Consider the following 27,995-nt stretch of genomic DNA (forward strand, 5'->3'; position numbering starts at 1 on the left):
GTGTTGATTCCTCCAAAAATAAGCTCATACAAGAGTAAAACATGAGGGGAAATCTTCCCCAAATACAGAACTTCAACAAATACAAACATTGCTAAACTAGAAGTGCCCTGGGATGCCGGGGGGGGGGGGTTAGATTAGCACCAATATTACAAATACTTGCACATCAAACTTTTTCAGGCACGTAACCATTTAGATTTGGAATCTGTGCTCAGTTTATCTAAATAATGTCTGTTTGGAAATTTGCTCCACTGTTCTCAGAGATGTGAATGCCTGCCTGCCAGTTGAGATTAGGGATCATCTCAGCAACTAGTCTGGCTCGAGAGATGACTGGCTAGCCAGTGTGTGCCGTCATCCTGGGGAGGAGAGCACTTTGGTAATTTACCACTGGCTCTGGTGTCATCTGTTGTCTGTTTTAATAAATGTTAAAATTCTTTCTGGAAGGTCAAATTTGCTCTCAGTGTTGGATTATAGGCTATTTGTTGCTGCCAGTTTGATTGAAAATAAAGCTGAATACATAATAAATGTTTTTTGGACAGTTTAACCACAGCTTAGTCTCTGTGGACTTTGGGATCTTCTGAATATACAGATTTATCGCCATCTTTCAATAACAGTACATGCATAGAAATGAACAGAGCAAGTGCAGTCTATATTAGATAGTGCTTCATTTTTAATATTTATTGAGGATTGGCTAACAGGTGTATCTTATCTTCACTAAGGGCCATTTCTGGAGCTTTTGGTGCCCTAGGTAAAATGACCTCTAGGTGTAAGGTGCAATGTCCTAATGTGCATTTTTATTGCTGCATAAAAATATGACAGTAAATACTGAAAAAACTGCACAAATAAATAACATCTCATACTAAAGCTATTACAAAAACACATTTTCACCTATTTTCAACTCGTTTGTTTAATGTGTTTTGCTAATACTATTTAAAAAGTAGGCCTAAAATTTCTTAAGTGCATCTACATAGTTTATACATAAAGCACAAATTCTAAATGGCATATTACATTAAACAAGTAGGCCCAAATATTTATGAATATTATTAATAATTATTATTTCATGGTATAATCTGGTAAATTAAGTCTTGTAAGCTTCTGTGTGCAGGATAAATGGGTTTGTCATAATAAATCTATGTAACATAGGCCTCTGTATTTAACTTTTCTGTCCACCTCCTCTTTCCTCTGTTTTCTGTGCTGTGCCCCAGAGGGCTTTGACCTCTTCATATTGCTGTTTATGTTTACTCTAATTCTGTCTTGCTGTCTAAGTCTTGCTGTCCACCAGTGATGAACTGTGGTTCACCTGCCTTTACCCCCCCACCCCACGCCACACACACACATTTCAGCTGTGGCACAACATCACTGTGTGATGTGTGTGTATGTGCCAACTCATTTATTTAGAAACAAAATGTGCATAAGGTGTGCCATGCTTACATTAAAGCTTTGTTAAACATAAAAAAAAAAAAAAAACTTTTTTGGCGCCCCTCCAGCTAGTGGTGCCCTAGTTGAAAATGTATTTTTGCCAGAGCTAATCAAAACTTGTCTCTTATCCAACTTGAGCCCATTACTCCTCTCGCTGCTGTAGAGGACTTTCGGTGGACCAGTTGCTGCTGTGTATTTTCTCTATTTGTGTGTGTGTTATATATTTGTTGTACTTCTGGATTTGTTGGTTTCCGTGCAAAAGAGTGGGGATCCAGTTAATTTCATCTTTGTGTCGTTTGTTGGATGGCAGGCACATCAGATTGAGTCAGATAAATAATTGAATTACACTAACACACTAACTTTGCCCTATTGAATGTTTCTTTGTTGTTCTGATGTTGTATTTGCATAATGACCCATTTTGTTTATGAATCAAAGGCTTTTTGAAATTCTTTTGGTGTGTGATGTTTCATTCCACACTTAAAACATGATTTTTTTCTCAACTTTTGCATGGTTTATTTTGAACAGTAATGCATGTGTGATAGTTCCAGAAAATGCAAATTCAGTTTTATACTACAAATATGGCTATGCAATAATATCTTTAATATCTTTTCCTAGATGGTGGTTTCAATGTGTTCTTTGTATATTAATGCACTGATCATTGTATTATCGACTACGACAAGTAAATAAATAAAGAAAATGAAAAATTAAAACAAGCCATAATTCTGAAAGAGTTTTAGCAGCTAGACTCTTTCTTTTCTTGACTAAGCAACTTTCACCCACTCTTCCTGCAGATAACTTTAAGTTCTGAGATATTTTAGGCTGTCTTGCACACAGCATGTTTAACAACTACCCACAGGTTTTCAATGATGTTCACATCAGGGGACTATGAAGCCCAACCCAGAAGCTTCACCACCCTATTTCTTGAAGTAGTTCATGGTGGAATTTGAGGTCTGCTTTGCATCATTGTCTTGTTGTAGAATCCAGGCTCTTTTCACTTTCAGTTTCTTGAGTGACTGCATGACATCTGCATCCAGAATTTTCTGATATTTAGTGGAACCTATTCTTCCCCCTGTCCACGCAGTCTTTCCTGTGCCACTTGCTGCCACACAGCCTCAAAGCAGAATATTTTCACCCCTATGCTTCACAGTTGCTTATGTGTTATTTTCATCAAATGCTGTTTCTTCTTTTCCAAACACAAATTTGTTGATTTATGACTTTTAAATTTGTCTGTTCACAACACTTTCTTGCAAAACCAGTCTGGCTCATCCAGATGTTGCTTTGCAGACTTCAAATACAGACTTTTGCATTGGGGTTGCAGATGAGGTTTCTTTGTGATGAATCTTCCATGTAGACCCCATTTGTGCACCATTTTCACTATGCAGTGAAATGGTGCACAACCACTCCTGTGTCAGCTAAACCTTCCTGCAGCTCCTTGGCAGTCATATGGAGGTTTGCTTTACCTTTCTGCTCAGTTGATGTGTAGTTTTATCTGAGCGATTTGCTGCTCTTCCAGATGTTGTCTTGACTTTCACACTTCTCTTTAAATTCTCAGTTAGTTCCTTAGAGGAACCTTTGGTTGATGTTCCTTGTATGAGATTAATGTTTGAAGAAAGACTCATGATTGTTTGATACAGGAGTTGTACTTACTTCTTTGCACTTTAAAAAATCCACACATTATGGAATTTGCCCAGGGTTGCCCAAACATTTGCATACAACTCCTCAAGAAGAGGAGTTTCCTTTCCTTTCTATGTTCTTGCCAGTTGGGCGCATCTTGGTGTAGGTATCTAGGCTGATTGCCGAGCTGGCCGAAAGAGGCAGAGGTAGATTACACAAGGGTTGTCTGAGCTGAGATGATTTCCTCGCCTTTTGTTGTAGAACCTGGCTTGTAGAATAGCAGATCAAAGCTTCAACCACTGTGCCTCACATAGCATCATTTACACATCTGTGAAATCCACAATCATAGAGAAGACTATGAAATCTCTCCTGCATTCATTAATGTAGAACTTTGACCAGAGACAAAGGTTGGGTGGAGGACAGCAATGGTCCCGCTTTTTGAGCAGCATTCACAACTGAGTATTTGAGCATTCACAACCACTCATTAATTCTATTTCTACTTTGAGTATTGGTTATTTGCTTTCTTCTTTTCACTCGGGCAAGCTCTCAATTCATTAGCCGATCCACTATGAATGTATTATTCAATGCTAGATTGGCATTGGTGAGAGCAGAGTGTTTACCATAGCTCATGAAATATGTATCTGTTGAATGGGTGTGTGTGTGTATGTGTGTATGTGTCTGTTTGTGTGTGTGTAAGCAGTTGCCTGATGTAGTCATGATGAGGGAGAGGTTTCTGTGGCAGTCACAGCCAGTCACTCAAGGACAATCCCTTATAGCTGTTTTTGTTGTGTTGATTGTTGTGTTGATTGTCTTACATTAAAGCTGCGGTGTGCAGTGTAGATAACAGATTTACCTCAGGCTGTGTTTCTGTATCAGGGATAACTTTTTCGCACTTCCACGTTGCTTGTTGAAAGATAAGTATTTAAACATTTTTTTCTAATGGTAAAAGCTACCTCCAGTAACTGCCTAATTTACAGGCATAAAGATAAAATGTAATACTTAACACACACACACTCGCACACAATATACAGCAGCAGCAGCCAGCTATGACAAAATGACCAGATTTGTTAAAGTAGTGGGGCCAGGACATCCATAAAGAGCTGTTTGTTAGATGTCAACTGGAGTAATTATAACTGAGCTGGCATGGCTGAAACTATATTGAGTGGCCTAATGGTGTCTATGGAGAAGTAGTAGAGTAGGGGCCGCTTTTTTGCTCAGGTGAAGTGGCTCACCACAAAGATGAATGATTGCTTTCTCTGCGAACTCCTGGGCTCACGGGTTGATTTAATTGAGTTGAATTAAACCTAAGCCAGGTAGAAATGGAGACAGAGAGAAAATCTATGCCGTCGATCTATAAAAGCCTTTAGGGCTTCGATCTGGATTACATAGATTATTTTCCTGTCTGGTCACAGTCACACTTTATCTATATCCCTGGAATCTGTATTTCTTTCTTACATATTGTTTGGATGGCATCTTGGTGGCACAGTAGGTCCTCTCGTCTGGCAGGTGATCAGAACTTCTACGCATAAAAAGGACAGAAACTATTATTATGTTCACTGACATTTTGTAACAAATTTAATACTTAATTACTTCAATAATTCATTACTGTTGGTTTATCATGAGGCTCGGGGTAGTACATAAAAAAAAGTGGCTAATAAAAAATTCAAGAGAACTGGCACTGAAAATACTGTACATATTGCTTTGTTCTGGCAGACTGCTGGAGACACTCCTGTGGAGCTGCGTCTGCCATACAGTGCATCTACTATAAATATAGTCTGCTGACTGTAAAGTAATTTCATTGACGTAGTTACCTAATATGGTAAATGCATCACTTCCCATATATGCTGAGTAGAAGCAGTATCCCAGCACAAGGACAGTGGTGCAACACACGCTGGAGTCTCTTCTGGGCGTATTTGATGCTGGGACAAAATTTATTACTGCTAAATGTTATGTCATGAAAACAAACCATAATATGACTTTAATGAGCGAAGAACTGTATCACTGAATGTGTTTCAGTTCAGTGTTATTAGCTGTGCCAATAAAGCTGAATACCTTCCAGCTTTATGCCAGTGATGAATGTAAAGTTGTTTGTTCCTGTCGTATGTGTTCCAAGTACCTCAGCAAATCATCCAGTAGTGTTTAATGGAAATAAAAAAAGGCACGCAGTAATTCAGCGATCACCAGATGATTGGAGGCATATGTTGCAGCCTGCCAACAAACATGAGGCCGAGCTGCCAAATCACCCTTAAAAGGAAGCCTGAGCAAAGGGGCTTATCTCAATGTGTTGGCCTTTCTCAGCTCCAGCACGTTTCACCATATGTACACAAAGGCAAGGGCATGATCTCATACGTCTTTCTGTGTCTGTATTTGTCTTGCTGTCTTTATTGTGCTCTCTGTGTTCCATTGTCTCTCTCTCTCTCTCTCTCTCTCCCTCCTCTGTTTCAGTAATGCTTCACCCTTTGCTTCCCTGTTACCCTATTTTCTATTGTGCACCCATAACCGGGATGTCATCTCCTTCGAACGCACCTCTTGTTCTTCACAATTTCACGTTGACTCTTAAAATGCTATGATTAGCCAACATTGTCTGAGCTTTCCTTTGAGTAAAGCTGCTTAGGGGCAGCAGATAAAGCCACGTCGTATATTTATCTGCTACATTTCAATCCTTCTTTGTATTGTGACAGCAGAGACGATGTGAGCAGGAGAAGGCAAGATGATCCTGTGCTGCTATATTAATTTAAAGTTGAACCTGTAGTATTGTTTGTTGGGCAGGAATGAAAGCTGTTCTGTGAACTGGGCAGAGGCACTACCCGCATAACCTCTTGATTAAACAAAATATTATATGACTAATGTTGAATTATACAATATGCCAGGATTATTTTTGCTCTGAATTGATCTGGCTACTAGTTGTGCTTACATCAGCTTGACGCTCTGTAGCATAATCATAACAAAGATTACAGGTGATTATGAAATGTTTTAGAAACCTTGAGCAAATCCCAGTCTCTAGAAAATCAGCACAGATCTTGGCTGGCTCTTTTTGACGTTTTCCATTCTTTGTGCCGTCTGAGTATTATTGTTTGCTCATGTTTAGAGCCAATGTAGGTTTTGTCGTTCCAAGGACAAAACTATGAGTTGCTTTAATTATTTTTTAATTAACCTTATTCATTATTTGTAGCAAGCTGTTTGCAGCATGTGTCTTGTACTCTTAAAACTGTTGAAGATGAGTAAGTGTAAGTGACATTTTCAAATTGTGTTTTGTATTGTCAGCTCACAACTCACCACAGTACTGAATACTTAAATGAGATGTATCCAGGTACAGGTCCAAGTATACATGGAAAGTTTTATTATTATTATTACATTATTATATTATATTTGCTATCTTTAGTGTTGGTTCAGACCAAAAACAGGCTCATCATATACCCAAACTCTGCACGAGTTTACGATTTTCTGCCTTTAATCACAGCCTTGGCCAAATAAAGAGTGAAAAAAACAGTGTTTGCATTAGAAGATAATCAAACAGGAATGTGCACGTACATGTCTGAGATTGGCCAATACGTCTAAAGAGCTAAAGTTGGTGTGAAAACAACCTTCATCATTATGCTTCAAAATATACTTTAGACTGGATGGTACATTCTGTGTTTTTTTAACCATATTAAACCCTTAACCTTTTTATGAACAACCATTTTTAGTTTGTGTGTCTCTGAATGTCACTATGCATGTGAGGCACTAACTATACCATAGGGAATAGACAGAAAATATGTTGATGATTACACTCATTTCCATAAATATACCAACAAAATATAAATAAAATTCTCCAAACATCCCTCTACGCACTGCCTAACTAATCCAGCACTTGTCACCAAGATGGAAAGGGCACAGGTTACCTGGAGTAACACTGAAGAAATACTATCTGGCTCTGCACATTTGGTTCAAAAATAGCAACCCTTAGTCAGTCAAGCTCTATCCATTGGTAAATACTGTATGTATAAGGGTCTGTCAGACTCAGCGCTTTTCTTTTGGTGCCTCTTACATGTCCTGGCTTTGATGATTTCTCAAAAATTAATGTGACTTGTGTGTGAGCTGGAGTTATGTGTAAACATGGGAACGAGATGAGTGATGAAAGCAGTTTGTGTTGTGTTCATAGAAGTGCACTCCAAGCATTTAAGGAAGGATGTGTCTCCATGTTTTTTCAGTGTTTAGTTAATATTAAATATGTAGGTCATTTAGTACAGTGATAAAAAAAAAAGATCTAATACTTAACAGGAATGAAAAAAAGGAATTGTGCTTATGAGATTAGAAACCCATAAAGGCTCATGAGTAGATCTTACAAAAAAAAAAAGATATGGAAATAAAGGTTTATCAGTTTTAAACACATTAGCACAACAAACAAAAGAAAAACTGAAAAAATGAAATTAAATATGTCATGTCATATTTCTTGTAAGCCAAATGCTAATGGCATGTGGTTGCTAAATGTGATATCTGGATAATTGAGGCCCTGGGGAACAGAATTCAAGTAGTCTGGCTAACTCAACTAAGCTCGAAACCCAAATTTGAAGTTTCTGTGAGAGTAGGAGTGTGTGTCATTATGATGGTATTTATTCCATAGCTGTGCTCCCCTGAATCTGATTGAGTATTGACAGAGTTATTCTTAAATAAAATGTGCTCATAACATTATGGTGGAGAGCATGCAGATAGCTTTCTGTTTAGAAGTGATAATGTGAATGCAGTCTGAATCACAGAGAGATCACCCAGCTAACTGGAATTGCACGGAATTCGTGAGAGCTGCTAATGAGCCACTTGGCTTTTAGCTTTTAGTCAAAGTACACTCTGACACAAATAGATCAGTGTGTAATGAAAAGAGCATTACAACAGGTTACAACATGGTGGACTTCGGCGAAAGCCGTAGATTTTGCGTTAGCGTGGCTGCAGTGGTCAGTGGATGTACAGCTTCACGCACATGGGCAAGTGAAGCTTACACTTCATAGTCATATTTGGATCCTCATAGCCATGTGGGTGTGATATGATGAAACAGACAGTAATTACAGTAAAAGGCCATTATCGATCAGAGATTAATTAAAGTTAGGTGCCCTGCAATATGGTAAAACAACGCCTTGAAATCAGCTGTTGATAGGATGTTCATTTCAAGTAAACTATATAACATTAAACTTTTGCAAAACAAGATATATTTTTTGCTTCTTTGTGCCTTTTATCCAAACTGACACGACAGTTGCATCATAGTTTGTGACAAATATCTGTTCATTATCTGTTGAAAACAAAGGAATTTGAAACAGATTTAGATAAGAAGTGGAATTGATAGATGTATATATTTATGTGTAATAAAAAAAAAAAATCTGAATTGATATAATCTAAATGATACCCAAAGTTACTACAGTGCTGACACGGATGAGTATAAGTGAAGTCAAAAACTCTGCCTTTTTAACTGCATTCGACAGAGCTTTTAAGTGTCTTCAGTTTGCATGCATTTGCCCACACTTGTCTATTTGTTAGTGTGTTTTCCTGTTTTACGTGTGTGCATGCTCCCAGAGGGGAAACAGGCTGTGTGGGGTGTTATCTGCTTTTGCAGAGGGTGACAGCTAATCACCAACCCTGACAAACACTGGGGGAGAGGGGAGGGAAGAGAGAGGGAGATGTGACAAACGAGAGAGAAAGAGGAGATGGAGCTGGGCAGGGGGATTGGCATTTGAATTCCATGGAGTAACCACGGACTGCTCCGGCTCCTGTCATCGCAACCTCTGTATGAGTTTAGACCTGAGCTGGACAACCATGCAGCCTCCTACCCAGCCCACTGACAACTAATAAACCCCCATCAGTACAGGTACAAAGCAAGATAGGAGGCCACATAGGCAACATTGCAACAATTCTTGATGAGTTGAATAAATCTTTGAGTTTGCAGAGTCTGTCAGCAGCAGCTTTGATCTCCTACCTGCTGCTCGTAAATTCCCAGCCTCATGTAGAATATCAGCAGAAGGGTTCAGTTAGCTGTCTTTATTGCTAGGGAAGGCACCTTTCAAGTGGTACCTCACCAGGTGTAAAGACATCAGAATTTACAGTGTTCGCTAACCTTTGCATTAATCCTATCTGCAGTCTATGCTAAACACATTTGCAGAAGGTTTGCCTTGCAGATGGGCTGATGCACACTGAGTTAGTGCGAGCTGCTGGTGTCGCCTGTTGACACAGAGATCAGAGGGCTGTGAGAGATGGAGAGATGCTGTCGTGAGATGGTGGCAGGCAGGCTGCATAGGGAGAGAGGGAGAAACAAGGCAAGACAAGGCTCCACTCTTGGTTTCTAAGAAAGAATTTTAGGTTGCTGCCTTTCCCTTAGCTGTTGTTAGTTATAGGCAGAGGTTTCTATTAAACACAGTTAAAAACAAACAAACGGTAGAAATTTACAAATGCAAATGTGATTGCCAGTATGGGTTATGTTCTGTATGGTCTCTGGAATATTTTGTTTTGAATTTTTAATCAAATGTAATGATAGCTCAGTTGTTTGCGGTTTGCAGGACTGAAATATTAGGCTTTTGACTGTGGTCCAGAGACTTTTGGCATCCATGTGGCTTCTGGACTCCCTGCTGGAGCCAGCGTGGGTGGCATTATTCAGACCAACTGGCAGCTGTCTGCATAGCTATGATGGGTGTAGTGCTGGGGACCTCCATACAGGGAGACCCTCATCTGCTCACAGTGTCACACCTCACCACTTTGCTCTCTCTATCTGACCCTGTCACCAAGGCAGAGAGTGACAGATCCAGGCAGAGAGAAACCATGCAAGAGACAGAGTGAGTGGGTGGCATATCCTTTTAGATGCTGGAATAGCTGAAATCCTTGCTAAATAAAATCAAAGATAGCTGTCAGGCGCTTTTACCGAGCACACTGCTCGAGAGTACGCAAATGGCACTATCAGTGAAGAAGTCAAAGGTCCACAGTAACTCAAGAATTGAGGTTGTCATGCATGTCTTAAAGCATACAATATAAGTGCTAGGAACCTGTTTAACACGCGTAGTTTACTGTCAGTGCTTATACAGTACAGATCAAAATGCCTTTAACTTGTATAAGAATTTATATAATTTTTTTCATGCTTCTTCACATAGGTTGTTAGATCATTTTTTTCTTGCTGACGTTGAGGAGCAGTGAGTGGAACACTGTGTGTCTGTGGGTACATATGCAGAGAACACTATATATCTTATCCACAGATGGCTTGTGGTGGTAGGGTGGTGGTGATTGCACAGCATCTGTGTTTGAGTGTGTGCACAACTCTATCTGTGTACTTGTGCTGTTTTTGGTGCTAATGACAGTTGGCATTTGGCCACTATCAGTGGATCGTTAATTAGTATTGAGAGGTTTGGGAGAGAAGCACAGATTCGCCTCCATCTCTCAAACAGATGTGTGTTTGATCTGCTAACCCGGCTCGCACACACACACACACACACACACACACACACACACAAACACACACACACAGTCCATCCATAGCAGTTCTCTGACATATGGAAATGAATATAAGTGCCACTCAGCATATTGATATGGCCAACAATAGATCTAACCACAGAAAAACAACATATACATATACACACACACATATATATATATATATATATATATATATTAAAAAATAAATATTTACTGTAAAAATATTTTTACTTTTTTTGCTTGGCCTATAAACCATCACTAAACTCCCAAAAGTTCAGATTACAGTTTTGTTCAGCTGAACATGTTGTCACCAGTTGTCTTGTTTTGTCCAACCAATAATCTAAAGCCTAAAGATATTTAATTTTCTATAAGGTTTGGTCAAGTAAAGGATTTAAAGACGATACAGCCATCAAATATATGGCATGTCGGCATAAATGTGACAATTGATCATCAAAACATTTTAAGATTAATTTTCTAGTGACTGACTAATCCATTCAGCTCTGCAGCTCTGTTTTGTTGTTTCATTGCTATTCATTGTTAGGATTGTTTTTCTTATACATTTGTTGTTTTTCTTGTAGATTTGTAGGTTTTGCTATCATTTTTTCTCATAAAAATAAATAAATATGTCTTCATTAAAGTAATGACCATACTTGGTAGGACTGGTATTCTTTGAACAACTATCACCTCACTCACCTGCACTTCCTCTCCTGGACTTTTATTTTGTCTCTTTTCCTCACTTCCTGTAGTCCCTGTTTGTCTTCCCCAGCATGTTTTGCTTACTTATTTCCTTTCTCCTGTGTCTGATTGCCTGGACTTTGGATGTATACCTACCATTTCCGAGTTGCCAGTTGCCAGTTCATTGCCCTCTGTGTGCCTACAAACATTTGGACTCAACTTTTGCCCCATTGTTTGGACTCTATTTTCATTGAGACTCTAGCTCTGTTTGACAGCTTAGCTCCTTGTTTTGTGCTGTTCATGTATCTGCGTTTTGATCCCCATGATTGTTTTGCCTTGCTCGTTTCTCTGCCCTCTTGTGGGTTTTTATACCGTTGCTTTTCTTGGCCACCCAGTTCCTGTTTATCCTAGTCACCCTGTTTTCCATGTACACTAGCTTTGGTTTGGTTTACTGTATTTTTTATGTTCATTCTATTCATGCACCTCTCCGGTTCATGATAAATCCCTGTGTTTTCACCATCCAGCCTCCCTGATGCTGCTTGCAATTGGGTCCGGCCCTGAAAATGATTTAGAAACCCTATCAACACCTTATATTAGAGCAAAAACAAACAAAAAAAGAGTCCTCCTTCTTTACTGATTGAAGAAGAGCTAATGAATTTCTGTTTACTTTTTAATGCCAACCTTTAACACATCTCTACAAACTCGGAGAGACCAGAGTAAAACATTATTATAGCTCTCACTAATGTCACTGCCTTTGTCTATTCAGTTAATTGTAGCATAGTTGTCCTGATGGAATTGCTCTGTGACCTTTAGTATTTTTATTTCTTCAGCCCTTATATTTGCTAAGTGATGGTATTCTAGTTGATTAGCACACCCTCGTCCCCCCGACATACACACACACACACACACACACACACCCTATTACAAAACACAATGTGTTCACTCCCAGTACCCCACTCCCATTGTTCTGCTTTATAACACTGGGAAAGGAGCATCAGTCAAGTATATTAGCTGGATCCTATTACTGTCACCAGATTGCCTCTCTGAGCCATCTTAAAGAGCCCCTAGACAAAACTTCCTGTCATGTTAATCCAAGCTTTAATAAATAGAGGGATGTGTAACCATATTCAAATAGGAGCTCCTGTATTTATGCTGACAAAGAGAGACGGGCTATCACAGTATGACAGATGAAAGTGTTTTGCATGAAAAGGACCAAAAAAAAAAAAAAAAAGTTTTTATCAGTGTTCATTCTCTGCCATTCTGGGAAAAATGTCAAATTATTGAAATGGCCTCTGAAAAAAAAAAAAAAAAAGCTTAAGCCTAATCTAAGTAAAACACTGCAGGTATTAGGGATGGTGGCCATTGTGAGTGAAATTAATGTTATTCAGCTCAACCTAGCAGCTCATTTTATCCCTCTTGTTCACCTATTGATATCAGTACACAATACACACCTTGTCTCCTAAGAGAGATTTATGTTCATCAGACATGTGAACATTAGCGCATACTGTCACTGAGCGCTTTCAGTGATCTATGAAAAAAGAAAGTCTGTTATTAAATTTTATTTTCTAGATGGTTATTCAGAGGAATTACTACAGTAACTGTGCCATTTAGCTAAAGCTCAAGCACTCACAAACCTGGACCAAGAGCCCTTGGCATTCCAAGTATTCTTGTACCCAACAAACAGAGCTGAAATCGAGCGATTCAAGGCTATCTCTTAGATTCAAATGTGGAGCAGAGCAAAGACACTATTTCGCAGAGAAGGACATGCTCTTTCAGACTTAGTTAATTCCTATCCAGTCACTCCTTGACTGAGAAGCAAAGAAAGCACAGTTAAGCCAGTATTTCAATACTGCATGCCTATATATTTTATTATGCAGTGCCGAGACTTCTCTTTCATTAATAAGCTGATTGAATCTGAGCATGTTTGTTCATTTCGTGCTGTTGTGTGACTGAATGTTTGCCGAGGCTGTGCGAGTTTCCCCAGTGCCTAGGTACATGGAGCATTATTAGCAGGTATCTCTTTAGAATTACAAGGCATGAAGGATCTATTGATCTCAAAAACATATACAGTTTCTAAAATATGTTTAATTTACATATTAGGACTCAATAAAAGTATATAATTAAAACTATATATCAAGCAGAATGTATTAACAGTATATTAATGAGTACAAGTAATATCAATTAATAATGTTAATCATTTCCAATACTGTTTTATTGGTAATTAGTAATAATACAATATGACGATCATATGAATTATATAGTAAATTTTAGTGTTGTGCACTAATAGTGTTATTGCTATAAATCTTAATTTGGAGTAGTTATTGTATGTTACTAGTTTTCGTTATTGGTATCGCTTTTACCCAGCACCATGCAGGCAATCAAATGAAGACAAAAAGGTGGATAGATGGATGACTTGTGAGCCAGTGAGCAAGGTGAACATTTTCTAAGACAGTCTTTCAGTGAATCACTGAGGCATATCACTGACTCACCCGCAATGCTTATTTTCTGCATGTTGATTTTGACAAGAGTTAAAATTTGGAAAAGCTCAAGCTTAGCCATACCCTGAGCAAGCAGGTAGCAATAATTAAAGTAACAACTTATAATATGTGCTATAGAAACCGTTTATAATAGATTTTAATGGGGCTGATTAATGCCTCAAAATCTGTGGGATGTAAGGTGGTTCTTGAAGTTCCTATCAGTCACCATAAATTGCCCTTACCCTTTTACTGCTTTAGCAAATGAGAACATAACCCAAAAGCTATAAGACAAAAAAAAGACCTTGACTGTCAGAAAATGTGTAATATTAATGTAAAATAACTATTTTTTTAATTACCTATAGAAATGATTAAAAGTCATTAAAGTTATTGAAAACCTTTTTATATTAAAAAGGGCAACGTGTATATTACAAATCTTGTATATAACCCTGCATTGACGATTCCAGTGTTATCCTTTTTGTCCTTTGCAACTCCTTCACATTTGGCCATTTAAATAAACCAGCTGTCTCTCTTACCCTCTGCATCATGGTTTGAGTCTCTCTAAACAGTTCATACTGTAGTACCGTCCGACTTTCTTCTGGCCCCCAGTCATTGCTGCGCATGGAGCTATATTTACGTTAACAAGGAGTGAAGCAGTGGCGGTTTGTGTAAAATGTGTTCCATGTTCTATATGTGTTTCTGTGTGCATGTGTGTTACTCAGCTAAAAAAGAAATCTGATTGGCTTTCCAAGGGAAAGGACATCATTTTAAATAAGTCCTCAATGTTAAACTGTTTGCTCTAGGGCTTAGGGATTGCTCACCTCTCCAAATACTATTTTAGCTTGAAAGCACAATATTTCCCAGACTGTGCTTTCACATGGGAGAATGAGGGAGGGCCCTGGTGCAGCAGTTTCATGGAGGTGGCTTGCAGGCATACTCCATTCTGACAGAATGAGGAGGTACTCTGCAAGAGTGTGGCGGAGAGGAAAGAGGCCCTATTAATAAAATGACTCCATAATGGGTAATTCCCTGCAGCTTGGCAAAAGAAGACAGGCGGATTGATGGACGAGGCCAAGGTTTAGTTCCTCAAGCATACTGAGCTCAACTGTGTGGACATGCCTCTGTTAGGCCAAATGCAATGCCAGACCCTAAAACATACTGAAGTCCCATTTACTGTATATAGAAAGAAAGAACTTTTAGAGGGTCAAAGTGTCAGTTTTAAACAAGGAATACAGCATGCCACCTCTAAGCCTGTTTGCAAAGCCCCTTTGAGCTCCTTTGAGCTGGCTTTCATGCTATATGAAAGGCTCAGGCTTCTTCTCAAATTATGCAATATTCTGCCACAGATGGCTGATTTGGAAGATAAAACAAGACAGAATCTACCTTAATTGTAATCTTACCTCAAAGTGTGAAAATGGTGAGGTAATCAAGACTCCCTTGGTGACACTATTACATTTGTATAATACATAATTGGCATTACTCAAGAGTAGAACAGACATAAAATAGCATTTTCCAGAAATAGGGTTTGTTTACAAGAAAATGGTGTGTAAATATGATTTGTTTAAGCGCTTTTTTGTTTTGAGCCTGGCTTGGGCACCGCTAGAGATGTGCTAATAAAATATTGTTTTGCCACAACAGTGTTACGGTCTGCCCTAACAATATAGCAGCCTCCTGAAGGCATCACTCCATCATCCTTTCATTACATTTCTCTGGAACAGTACATTGATGAGAGTGGCCTCAGCATGACTGCCTTTTTAATTGTGTATTTGCTGATCTGAAAGCTGCACAGAGCACTATGGTAAAATCTGCACTAACCATTTCAACAATGCTCTGAGGCATTCTTTGACACACAAAGTTCATTGTTAGATTATACATCAGTTTGTATCACCATAGTGACCTCCTTGGATGCTGAGCAGGGACCTCATAAATATGTAATCCTGACAGATTTGAGGAATTGTCTTTCTCAAGTGTTCCTCTCGAGCCATTTTGTTAATGTCACCATGAAGGAAAGTTACTGGAATAGGTGTTGACATTCAGCCCATAGTGTATGTCATTAATAATTACATACAAGAATTTGTCAGATGCTGAAAAACACTTGAATCACATTTTTCTGTAGCCATCATTCTTTGGTAATTAGGTATTAAAAAAAAGATTAATTGTGTATGGGAAACCCCTTTCCTTGGAGTTGCCATACACTTTATTAATATACGGTATATTATATAAGAGAGAGGATTTTCAGTCACCCTTTAAATATGATGATTGCCTATTATTAATTGAAATATTGGCTTCCTTTGTTTCCTGTCTTTATCTGTTCCATCAGTGGTTCAGAAATTATGAAAAATGTCACACTGCTTTTTTAAATCAGTATGAAAACTAACATTAGCAGAAAATGTTAGTTAAAAATCAGTTGAAGAATCTAGTTCTGTTAGAAGAAAGTATAAAACACTTTCTGTAAGAAAAATAAAGAAAATGGGGTGGAGAGAGCAGGCTGCAGATAAGCTCCTCTTCGCCCTACATCACTGTGCTTTTTTCTATGTGTGTGTGATGTGTATGTGTGTGTTATGTCTGCACTCTAGCCATGCATTTTTATCAGTTCTGCCAAGGGTTGCCACTCATCCATTAAAATAAGGAGTATTTTTTGGGTAAAGAAAGGGGCTGTGTTTCAGATTAAACATAGCTGGCTTGGCCTATGCTGCGGAACAGAAAGAATAGCTCGTCCATCTAGGCTCACACTTAAGAACAGTGTCCCTTTTGCCCCCTTGTGTAATTGCAAGAGCTTATAGGGAGCTAAAATTTTGCCCTCTGCTCCTCGTTAAACCACCACTTGTAAAGGCGCTCAAGCGTGGATGCAGCACATTGCAGCTCAACGTTCTCAGACAATGATATAGATTTCCTCTACAAAAGAACAATTGAAAGGGTTGTCACAAATTTGTCCATTGTCACCGGGTCGCTATCATTTCTCTGTTAATTGCCATCATTGTAATAGAATATTAGATGCTCTACACTGCAGAGGGAATGTTGATGAAGGGGCAGTGCCAGCTGGGTTTTCTTCTTGACCGTGACCCTTATCTATCATAACAATAGTGATAATGTGATACTTCATTGATCCCTGTAAGGATTTTTTTTTTTTTTTTTTTTTTTTTACCCCTTTTACCTCCTCTATAGTGAGACTGAGGTGCGGGTTCTGCGATAGACTGCTGCCCCTGGAGAAGGCAGACATTCAGTCTCTTACTCAGAGACACTTAAGGAAAACAGATTCTTGCCCACAAGGAGGCTTAAAATTGGGTCCTTCACTTAAACAGAGATCTCTCTGCTCAAATTGTGATGTTTTGTGGGGTATATTAGGATATAAGTAGTCCCTATTAAGCTGTATGTATTGTGACTCTTGAGGTTTGGGCTGTGCCAGTAGACAATCATATTCATCCAATTAACCTGTCATTTATTATTTACAAAGGGCGCTTTTAAATCTGTACAATCTGGAATTCCACAAGTCATTTTGTAAATATGTCTAAATATGTGTAACCATTTTTGAATGGTTACACATATGTAATAGGAGAAATTGATGATTTTACAGAGGATCCTCCTTCATGTTCTCTGTGCATCCATACATCCACATATTTGGCAGGATGCCCCAAACACCAGCTGCTGGCTAAATCCCAGACAGTTTACAACTGTCTGGTTATTGCTTTTACTGTATATATCAGCTTGATGTCACTTTTTAAAGTGATAAGCCTAATGAGTCTACTAAACAATATAATAAATGTGATGTTTATCCCCATGAGGAATCCTGCTCCTTGTTTTATACTTTATCCAACTACAATACTTGTTATCTTTGCTGTGCATAATGACGGATGTCAGAGTTGTGGGTATGTTCTATGGATGTAATACAAAATATTTAAGTTAATTGGGGTGTTATTTCAGCTTTTTTAAGGGCTGCTATGCAAAGAATGTAAATTTCATTAAATAAATGATTAGGCACCAATTGGTTTAAAAATTACACAACAGAGTGCATGTTTTTCCACAATAGAACTTTTAAACTACTGCTAAATCCTAGTAAATTAGGAACAATATATATTAAGCCCAATTTTAAAAGATAATAACTACATTTGTTTATTAAAAATGAAAAAAAATTGGTCAGGCAACTTAATAGGCAACTTCAAAATATATAAAGAAATATAGTAATTAATGCTGCCTAAATTCTAGACCTTATTACAGGGGATAAATTAATGACATTGAAAAATGGTGCTTGCCTCAAATGTTAGCACTGTAAGAGCAGCAGTGTTCTCTGACATGCAGCTGTTCCACCACCAGCGAACTGCTGAGTAGGTTATGTTGAAGTGAGTAGTTTTCCCTTAGCTTTAGCCTCAGGACAGCTAACTAAACCAGACAGCCGTCAAACAGATCAGTGGGATTTTTCCAGTTTAACCTCATATTTTAGGAATCATGAACTGACTGAATATTTCAAAGCACAGCACAGTTCTCATGTGCGTAGTGTTTTTCTAGATGACAATAATTCATACCACAGCTTTATAGTTGAAAGTGAAAATGTAAGCTTTTTTTTTCACTTTACATATTCATACCAGAATTTGTTTCATCTGAAACATCCACATATAGATGAAAGTGGCTTGTGAAATTTACCAAATGATCTGCTCTTTTAAACATCGCTTGGTGAAACCATGCAAATAGCATAGACCGTGCCCTGGTGTTGGCAGTGCGAGCATAAATCCTAGTAATCCTTGACATCAAAATTGCCTGATAACTACACACACATAGTAATTCTTTCCATTTAGGTGAAAGTGAAGTTCACAGTAAGTGTAATGGATGAAGGCATGAAAGGAACCTCTGCACCAGTACAAAACCCCAGCAGGTACCAGCAGAAAAACATAGCTAAAATCTCAACAAAAGGACAGACCCAGTCCCAGGTCACTATCTGTGGCTTGGGTCTCAGTTCTTTTGGCATCAGATATGATCTATATCAGTGTCACCCCCAAATTGCAGGAAAGATCTTCTGTTAGCCTTCAGCTGTGAGCTGAATGTAAATGTACATTTGACACCTATCTAAATCGCTGTCATAATTCATTTCCAGAGCTCTTAAATCTCTCCCTGTCACATAGCACCTCTGCTGTTTTGCTGTCCAAAAAAAAAGCATATTCGCCTTTATTGATGCCTTTGTACTTTGATACATAATTCATCATTCAACCATGTTTTGTGTATTTTGCTGAGATTGTTCAAACATACAGATTCATGCAGATGAAGAGGTTGCACCTGGTGTGGAGTTATGTCTCATGTTATATGACAGGAACAGGATAAGTCTTTTTATCCCCTGGGTGTTAGTCCAGAGCTACTCTGTCACAATAAATGAAACGACCACATGCAGGTTTTTTTTTTCTTTCTATCTATCTATCATAACCACGTGTAAACTTTTCAAGGCCCAATGCTAAATCAGAAGCTGTATAAAGGCACAAACACATATGAGGTTTAATATGGCGAGGTTTAAGCAGTGTTACAGGGTTCATCAGTCATCTGTTCAGGAGTCATCTGACGTATGCTACTCAGCCCCATTGCTTTCAAATGTAATTATAAGTTACACCACAAACAATCTGGTGCATACCCAGTGAATCATTCACTGTATCATGTCAGTACAAGAATTATAAATTCCTGTAAGTGTTTTAAATCAAAGTACTGAATTGAGATTTGATGGAGCTGAACTTCTGTGAATCGGTCACATTAAACTTTTCCACTGGCACTGCAGTGCCAACTTTGGAGGCTGCTCCTTTTTTTAGTTGTTTCAACAGACCCTTAAGGAATAAAACCTCATGACACACACAGACACACTGTCCAGTGTAAGATTTATTAACATGATTTGATACCTTTACAGCCAAGGTGAAATAGCTGAACTCCAAGACATTATAAGGATGATCTGAATTAATAATATGTCTAAAACTTACTTATTCTACTCAAACGCTCTGACTTCACTTACCAACACTTCCACTTACTGCTATTACTGCTACCAAAACTGCATTCACCTCTTCTCCGACTAGCTTTATTACACATCTTAATATGAATTAAGATGAAAACAAAACAAAAATTATTTGGGGTTTTTTTTTGTCTTTCAATTAGTGTATGCACTCCAAAAAAGTTTACTGTCTTTTTGTCTTGATTTTAGGCTAATGTTCAAAGTTTGTCCCTCTTTCACTTTGTAGAAGAATAAAGATAGCCTCACCAACATTATTACACATTTAATTTAAGAGATTTACTATTTTCTCTAATACCTGCTGAATCAAATTGCAATTTATAGAATGGGATCAAAACAAAAAACAGGCACCAGTATCGAATTACTGCCTTCTGAATTGTGAATAAAAGTTAAATTGCTGGAAAGTCAACAATTCACATACCTAATATACTCCTGTCAGCCTTTGTTTTTAGGAGGAGGTTATTTAGTTCAGATGTGTTTGCTGCAGGTTTAGTTAAAGAGCAGCCCAGCCTTCTGCCCCCTGACTGTCTTCTACAAGTCTCTTCTTTCTAAGTGGTCGTGGACTGTTCCAGTGCATTCCACAGTGAAATAGACTTTTGCGCTTTTCTTCATTGTCACAAAAGGCCAGGCACTTCGCTGGAGTTCCCATTCCCCTTTTACATAGTGATAAGACAGCCATTATCCTTTGAACCTTTCTTTTCACCGAGCCAGGAGAAAAGGAAGAATGAAAGAGAAGGAGGAGGAGGACAGAGAAAGATTTCTTCCCTGAGGTGAGCCTGGCCTCACCTTTTTGTAGCGGGCTTTTTTGTGAGCAGTGAAGAGGTCCTTAACCTTCTATCAGATGGAGGCACACAGTTGTGTTCTGCTTGAATAACTACATTGAAAAGCCCTGAAGCACAGGAGATGGTTCTATAGACTCTGCAAGTGACAGAGAGAGAGAAAGAGAGAGAGAGTAGGAGTGAAGAGAGAGAGAGAGAGAGAGGGAGAGACTGTATTGTATGACCTGCTGGAGTGTGACCCTCACATGATGTGCACATTCTTTGTTAAAGTGCCCATCAGTGCTTCACTGTGAATCTGTGTTCTTTGTTGTATGGCTCTCACTAACAGGATGCTCCTCCTCTAATAATGTCACAACAACAGAGTTCACACATTTATATAATACACTTCCTCGAACAGACCCCACTTCATTTTACAAAGTAACAGTCTTTCTGCTGTCAGGTTGTAGCTGGCTTTACAGCAGCAGTACTATCAATGACAGAGTACAAATATTTGAATGTCATGTTGTTTGAAAGGTTCATAGTGGTTGACGACGTATGATAGTTGTTCCCGTAATTCAGACTGGTCAGATTTCATGTAGAAATTTTTGTTTTTGTTTACCTCAGATCTGATGTTTTGTGTTGATGGATCACATCCTGTTTGTAGGTGCCATGTATTCCTCGGCTGAGATACTAAACTGTCACACGAATGCACACTCAACACACTCAAATGGGAAAAATAACAACACTAATATAATTATGTAAACAGTCAAATGGCACAGTTTCCTTAAAAAACTGCTTGGTTATGATATGTTCAGAATCTTCTCCAAACATGTCCAACAAATTTGAAACATTTTGTTTCTCCACTGAAACCTGTTGCTGCCGTTGCCTTCCTCATTGTCTCTCTCTGCTGGTCATTTTGACTAATACTGATGCATGCAGTTGTGACTGTTTTGGCTATTTGGTTTCAGTATTACTGATATTAGATGACAGAAGTCAAATGCTATAAATCGCTGTCTGCCATGTAAATGATCACAGGCTGTCAGCCTTGCTTGTCAAATTAAACGTTTACCATAGCTGGTAAACATGCCATTCCATCTTTGCTCTGCAGTCGAGCTTTCATGCTGTCAAAAGAGGAGACATTATAAACTGTTTCTGGTGTTATAAGAATTCTAGCTTTAAAAAACAAACAAAAAAAAAAAGGAAGGAAAAGATTTTAATCAAAGTTTTCTCACATTTAATTCCAGGACAGTGCAATTATCTATCTAGGTGCTAAATGTAACAATGGAGTCGATGTGCTGCAGTAAAACAATCCAGGCATTTTCCTGTGTTCTTCAGACCAAGGCAATGAAATCACAACCCTTTACACTACAAATTCCAGTTATCTCACTTCCTGTCACTTTAATGTGATTTTCATTAGATCACCTGGCGTGAGACAAAGGTTAGGTTATGTGACATTATAGGTGTCTGTTTATAAAACTGTTGCTGCAGGTGATATTGCTTGTCAGCTTTTATACTCTTTCCACCATACAGTCAACAGAACATTTTTCAAAGAAACAGAAAGCTTCATTATTTTTGCTGCATTGTGTTTTTTGTTTGTCTGCTGTGTCAACACAGGAAACAGGTTGGGGGAAATTAATGACTTTGTAAGTGGAAGTGTAAAAATGTATACACAGTACCACAGTTTTATCAGTAGTGAATTTATTCTCAGTTAACAATTAATTTCTTTACCTGCCTGCAGGATTTTACTGGTATGCTACCAAGTAATGCTTTAGTTAAACCAAACAACACAGTGGTCTTCTTAACCATTTTCTGTTCATTGTCTTGCATTGCCAGAGTAGTAGTAGAATTTTGTAAGCTGCACCTCTATCCCAGCATCTATCTCTAGACCCTGATTCTCCACCTACTTCAGGTGCTTAGGTTTGTGTGCTCTTGCAAGGTTTAACAATACTCTGTGATCATATAATAACAATAACTTTAATATGTTTCATGTTGGTATACTGTGTATATAGATTACTTCAAATCCACAACACTGTTTCTAGGTACACTTGGCAATTTGGAAATATTATGGGGTGGTGCAAATAAAGTGCCTGAGTGCCTCCTGTGGCCTTTGAGCTGTGCAGTGAGTAACCAGGCACTACAAGCTGTGCCAGCTTCTTGTGTGCCAAATGTGTGGCAAGAGGGTGGCATCAACAGTCTGCCAGCGCTAGTCTGCCTGGCTGCCAGGCACTTCTCTTTATCCAATCAGACAGTTCGGCTTGAGTGAGACCCCCTATTCTTGTCTCTTCCCATCTCCACCCGAAGCTTTGTCACCCTCCCATGAAAAACACAGAGCCATGCTTCTGTGCGCATCTTTCCCTCCTGTGCAGCGTCAAGCCTCCTTGGTACACTGTTACACATAACTAGAGACCATAACCAGGGAGCAATTGGTGCAGAGTGTTCCCTCTTTGTTTCTGTCTGCTGCTGCTCTCTACCCTTCTGTCCTTTTTTTTTTTTTAAATTTATCTCCCAAGACAAAATCACAAGCTAAATGAGCATGCCTCACTCTGTTTTTTAAACATTTCCTCAGTTATAGTAAGCAGAGTGCGTCTGCAGATCGGTTTTTCAGGAGATGTACAAAGAAAAAAAATGCTGTCTGTCTGTGTGTGGCTTTATTGGACATGATGAGGGATGATATTGTGGTGGATGCTACTGGCGCTGGGGCTGTGAGATGAGGAAGGATCCCATTTGTCTCACAATCGCTTAGTGTAATGCGTCTATCAGTCACTCTCCCCAAGACCGGACATTGGTGTTCATCAAAATAAACATATTGTCCATACCGTACTTTTTTTTTTTTCACTGCTAGTCAATTTTGTTAATTTTTTCTCCTGTTACAACTTTTCATCCACTGTGACATTTAATTCAGATAATGAGTGAAACCACTGAGATTTCTCATTAAACTGCAGACTACAAACAGAGAAATGGTAACCTGATAATAATCCTGCAACCACAGATCGCTTATGTACAAGATTGGTGCTTACATAGAGACAAGTGTAAAGAAGCAAGAATACGTATTGTAAAGGTAATTACAATGAGTAGATGAGATGTGATTCAATGGGGTAAAGATGATAGGAATTGGTGAAAAAGATGGAGCTCTAATGTCAGTATTTCTCTTATGTCTTCCAGGTTGATGACGCCATGCTTATGTTTGATAAGACTACTAACAGACATAGAGGTAAGTGCCCAGCTTTTGTTCTCTTTTTCCCCATTTTTGCTCTGTCTTTCTGAAAGGTGAGAAAATAGTCATTTTATGTCCTTTCCCCATGAGATAACACAGAACAGTTCCATTTCACATGATATTAGCTGTACCATCTGTTCAACAATGGGAGCGTGTCAAAGTAATCAATAAGCTGGTACGGTGTTTAGAATGTTTGAGCATTAGATGGTGTATGTGTGTGTTTGCGTGATGGTGCTGGTGTGAGTGTTCCAGAGAGGTGCTTAAAGGGTGTAAAGATTGTGAAACGGTGGGTGCTGTGCAGTCAGATAACAGCATCAGATAACGCCCAGGAGAAGCACTGACTTTATCGCTCTCTCTCATCGGCTCCTTATCTTAGATGAGGGGACGTTTCTCTCTCAAGCAGAGGACTTTCCAAAGACAGGTTTCCTCCCTGCGCCACAATGCAGTGTCGTGTATTTTGGCCAAGCGGTGCGTTCACAGGCCCAACTCGACCACCGGTGAGCACATACAGGGTTGTCACTTATCGAGAGCCCTGGTGTGATAGTTATTATTGAGTGTGAATCCTCACATAGGTATGTTTAGGGAACTTTTAGGAGACAGACTGTCCCTGGCTCTGTACGTGTCTATGTATCATTGCGTGCATGAGCAGTCGACAGGCACTGACAGGTATTTCCCCAAGAAAAAGGAGCAGACACTTCTGTGGTTGTCACACCAGTCAGCTTTCTTTTAGGCAGTGCTGGCATCTCACCATCTCACTGAACTGGGCTGAGCGTTGTTTTGCCATATAGATGTAAACATTTTTTTTTTTTTTTTTTTTCAGTGAGCAACTCATCTCTCGACCTGTATAAATGTTTAACTGCAGTTCTCTTGGATCGAAGGCAGTATATTGTTTTTCTGTGTGTGTGTGTGGAAACTCTTTCTTTTTCAAGTATATCTGTGTGTGTTCCAGTGCGTGTGTGCTCTGCGTGTGTGTACGCTGTGCAGACGAAATCTTTGAGCCTGGTAAACAGTTTCTAAGTGTGGAACATGTGAACTATAGTGGAAGTGATCTATGGCTTTGAGGGGATTTTGATCTGTAGTGACACAACCCAGTGTGAGATCTACTTTGAGACGAAGGCTTTTTTATCTTGCTCTCTTATTTCTCACTCTTCTCCCTCTCCTTTCTGCTGCACTGCCAGCCCTCTGTGAAAAAGGGATGGGCGCCACGCTCAGGGAGTGTGTTAGGCATTTGCCTTTGGGCGGCAAAATGCCCTTCAAATGAAGACAGTGATGGGGAAACAGCTTCTGTGGCAATTTTTCTGATGACATCGGACGTATTTATATTAAGTGTGACACCGAGGCAGGTGCAGTTCTCCCTGCAGTTCCTGTTTCTTCTTACCAGCATGTTGATATTTTGTTCCAGTGGAAATTTGAAACAGTCGGTATTTGCTGCTTTCATCTTAAAAACACAACAGATGAATCACATAGAATCTTGCAGACCCATAAGAAACTTTGAATAATTCATCACATCCATTGGTGTAATTGTGTAATATTAATGGCTCAGCTGCCCAGTGACCACAAAGGAAAGGACACTGAATAAATTATCAGTGAAACCAGCATCTGGGCCCACTTTACCACTCCATCCCAATCCAGGGATGGGCATCTGGCAATCCACAGTCCAAATCCATTCCCCACTTGTTCATTTTTATCTTACAGATTGATTCATGAAAAAATAATCACCAATTTTTTCTGCAGCACTGCAATAGATAAAAATAACAAATTCTTTATTTAATAATTTAAATGTTAGACAATGCAGCTCTTCTAAAACCACAGAGCCTGTTCCATTACTGCAAGTCCCCAAAACAACAGTTTACCTTGTGCCTTTAATTTTTTGCAAAATAGTGTATTTGGAATAATTAATGCCATGTCATGTATCATACCTCCAACACATTCAGTACATACTGCACTTCACAACTGTAACATCCAGTTTACATTTTCAGTTGCATTAAAACTGATATGTGATATGATATGATATGATATGATATGATATGATATGATATGATATGATATGATATGATATATGTTCTGACCTAAAACCATGAAAAAATTTCTGTTGTTTATTTAGTTTTTTGTGCTGAGGGAAAATAAGGATAAAGGAAGTACATGTTTCTATATTTGATATGCACATTTGAGCAAATACATTGTATGGAAGCCCACATCAGATAACAGGTAAAGATGTTCTCTTGTTAGGCTTGCTGTGGCTCAAACTTTGACTTCACATCACCTTATTTGAATGTTATTAAATGCTTTTTTTTTTTTTAATATATAGGACCTGAATTGTATAGTATTGCAATACATTGCATTTTGTTTGGAAAAGTTTATTGTGTATGAGATGCATGAACAACTCTTGATTGTATGTGTGTTTTCTTTGGAGCTGTGGTGAATTGGATAGAGGACAAACGTCACACTCCACTAGTAGCAGCATTGTCCTTCAGACGGTCCCTGCGAGACTGGCGAAACGACAGCCGGAGGAGACATTCTCTCCCCTTCTTATTTTCTCTGTACTTTTTACTCTCTATCTCTCCCAGTCACTCAGTCTTGTTCTTTCTTCCTTTTCTTTCACACAGTTGGACTATTTCCGTCCCACACCATTCTCCCGACCCTGCATGTCTTTACCGTCTCTTCGTTTCTCTCGTCTTTCTCTCTCTGTCTCTCCTGCTAGAGGACACTCGCTGTAAGCAAAGCTCCTCACAAAGGCACACACTGCACACCATCTCCTTGGCATTTAAAAGAGTAGAATACGGCCAATTGTGTTGGAAATTGAACTCTCTAAAGCCTCCCTTCCCACTGCAGCAGTTCATTGTGGGTGAGTTCAGTGTCTTTGGTGAGCAGCTTGGGCTGTCCAGAGGTTGATGCCAGAGGGCGTCTATTGTTCCATGTTCTACTGCAGTGTCCCCCCCACCACGCCTCCCTTCAACCTTCTTTTCTTCACCTGACACTCATTTCATGACAGAAAAGAGAAAATGGGGAATGTGCACATTTGTAGCGACATATTTCACAATATATATATATATATTTTTTCTTATTCTTTGTTTATCTGTGATGGACTGGCGACCTGTCCAGGGTGTACCCGTGCCTTTCACCCAAAGAGAGCTGGGATAGGCTCCAGCAGATCCCTGTGACCCTAAATAGGACTAAGCGGGTATAGATAATGGATGGATTCTTTGTTTATTTCTGGTTGGTTTATTCAGCAGTGCAGAAGGTCCAGATTACAGTGTGTCTATGCTCCAAAACACAGGCTGTGTTCTGCAACAAGGCCATGAGCACAGCAACCACAGTCTACACACACCAGTCATCATTCGCAACACCCTCAACATGAATTCACATGCCACCTTCGGATGACAGGATGACCTACACAGGTGGGAAATAAACAGCTTGGAATAGCCCTGAGTCAAAATCATTCTGTCATCCTTTGGCTACTTCCATCGTGCAGGCTGACATATGATCTATAATCTAAAATGTGATTTTACTGTCAAACGCAATTGGTAGTGCCAAGGAGAGTGTTGCTGAGGTGAGAAAAATGGCATCTCTGAGAGGAGGGGAGAGGCTGTTATGAGAGACAGGCAGAGTGGCAGGTATTGTTGTCTGCCAACGCATCAGAGTTTAATTTGTAAGTAAAAGTACAGTGGATGATAGATGAATACTTTGTCTTGCTCTTCATATTCAGGCACTACTATACACATTTCCTGTTTGCAAACAATCCAGGATGAACACACTACATTGGGTTAGAAAACATGTTCAAACAGCATATATATGGGCATTTGGACTATTTAGAAATAAAACAGTTTGCTAAGAACCTGTGAAATTACTGGATACACTAAAATAATAACTCATATTAGAGATGTTTGTATACATAACTTCACTCCTGACAGGATTTCATAAGTGTCAACCACACAGGACCATAAAGAGACTCTATATGGCTGTTTTTTCCTTTTCCTGGAAAGTATAAGCATAGCAATGTGCGACGTTTTCAGGATTCAGTGTGATTCTCTATCAACTGTTGCCTTTTTTCAAACTAAAACTGCTAATGACAGATTTAGTGTAGTAGTTAATGACAGTCTAAAGTATTTTACCTAAAACTGCTGTTTATTCTTGCACTTTCAGTGTAAAACTATAACGGCCTTCATAAAATTAAAAGCTTTGACCAGATCACTAGAGCTAACTGTTAATTCAGCAGTTCACGGGCAGGTTTCCTTTTGGGATAGTGGATATTTGCCACCTCTTACTTTTTTTTTTTTTGTGACGTGCAAAAATAACTTTTCTTGTCAACCTTCTTATAAGTTTTCATCCATTTTTGTTTTCTCCCCCAGTCCTGCATTTCAGTGATGACATCACTCGGAAACCCATCTGTAATAACCCTCCGTCTCCACCATCTCTTCATCAATGACTATCTTTAGCATAATTCCTCA

The 27,995-nt window shown here is 38.9% G+C and overlaps 1 protein-coding gene across 12 annotated transcripts in view; it reads left to right on the forward strand.

The window, feature by feature from the left end:
- LOC113143332 (RNA-binding protein Musashi homolog 2-like) overlaps positions 1 to 27,995 on the forward strand; it is a 208,585-nt gene that overhangs the window by 96,536 nt on the left and 84,054 nt on the right. For all 12 annotated transcript variants that reach the window (XM_026328889.2, XM_026328893.2, XM_026328894.2 and 9 more), the window contains exon 7: positions 23,496 to 23,544. In XM_026328889.2, the coding sequence (XP_026184674.1) occupies positions 23,496 to 23,544 (49 nt within the window). The remainder of the gene's footprint in view (positions 1 to 23,495; positions 23,545 to 27,995) is intronic.

This window comes from Mastacembelus armatus, chromosome 14, assembly GCF_900324485.2.
Source record: "Mastacembelus armatus chromosome 14, fMasArm1.2, whole genome shotgun sequence".
Lineage (NCBI taxonomy): Eukaryota > Metazoa > Chordata > Actinopteri > Synbranchiformes > Mastacembelidae > Mastacembelus > Mastacembelus armatus.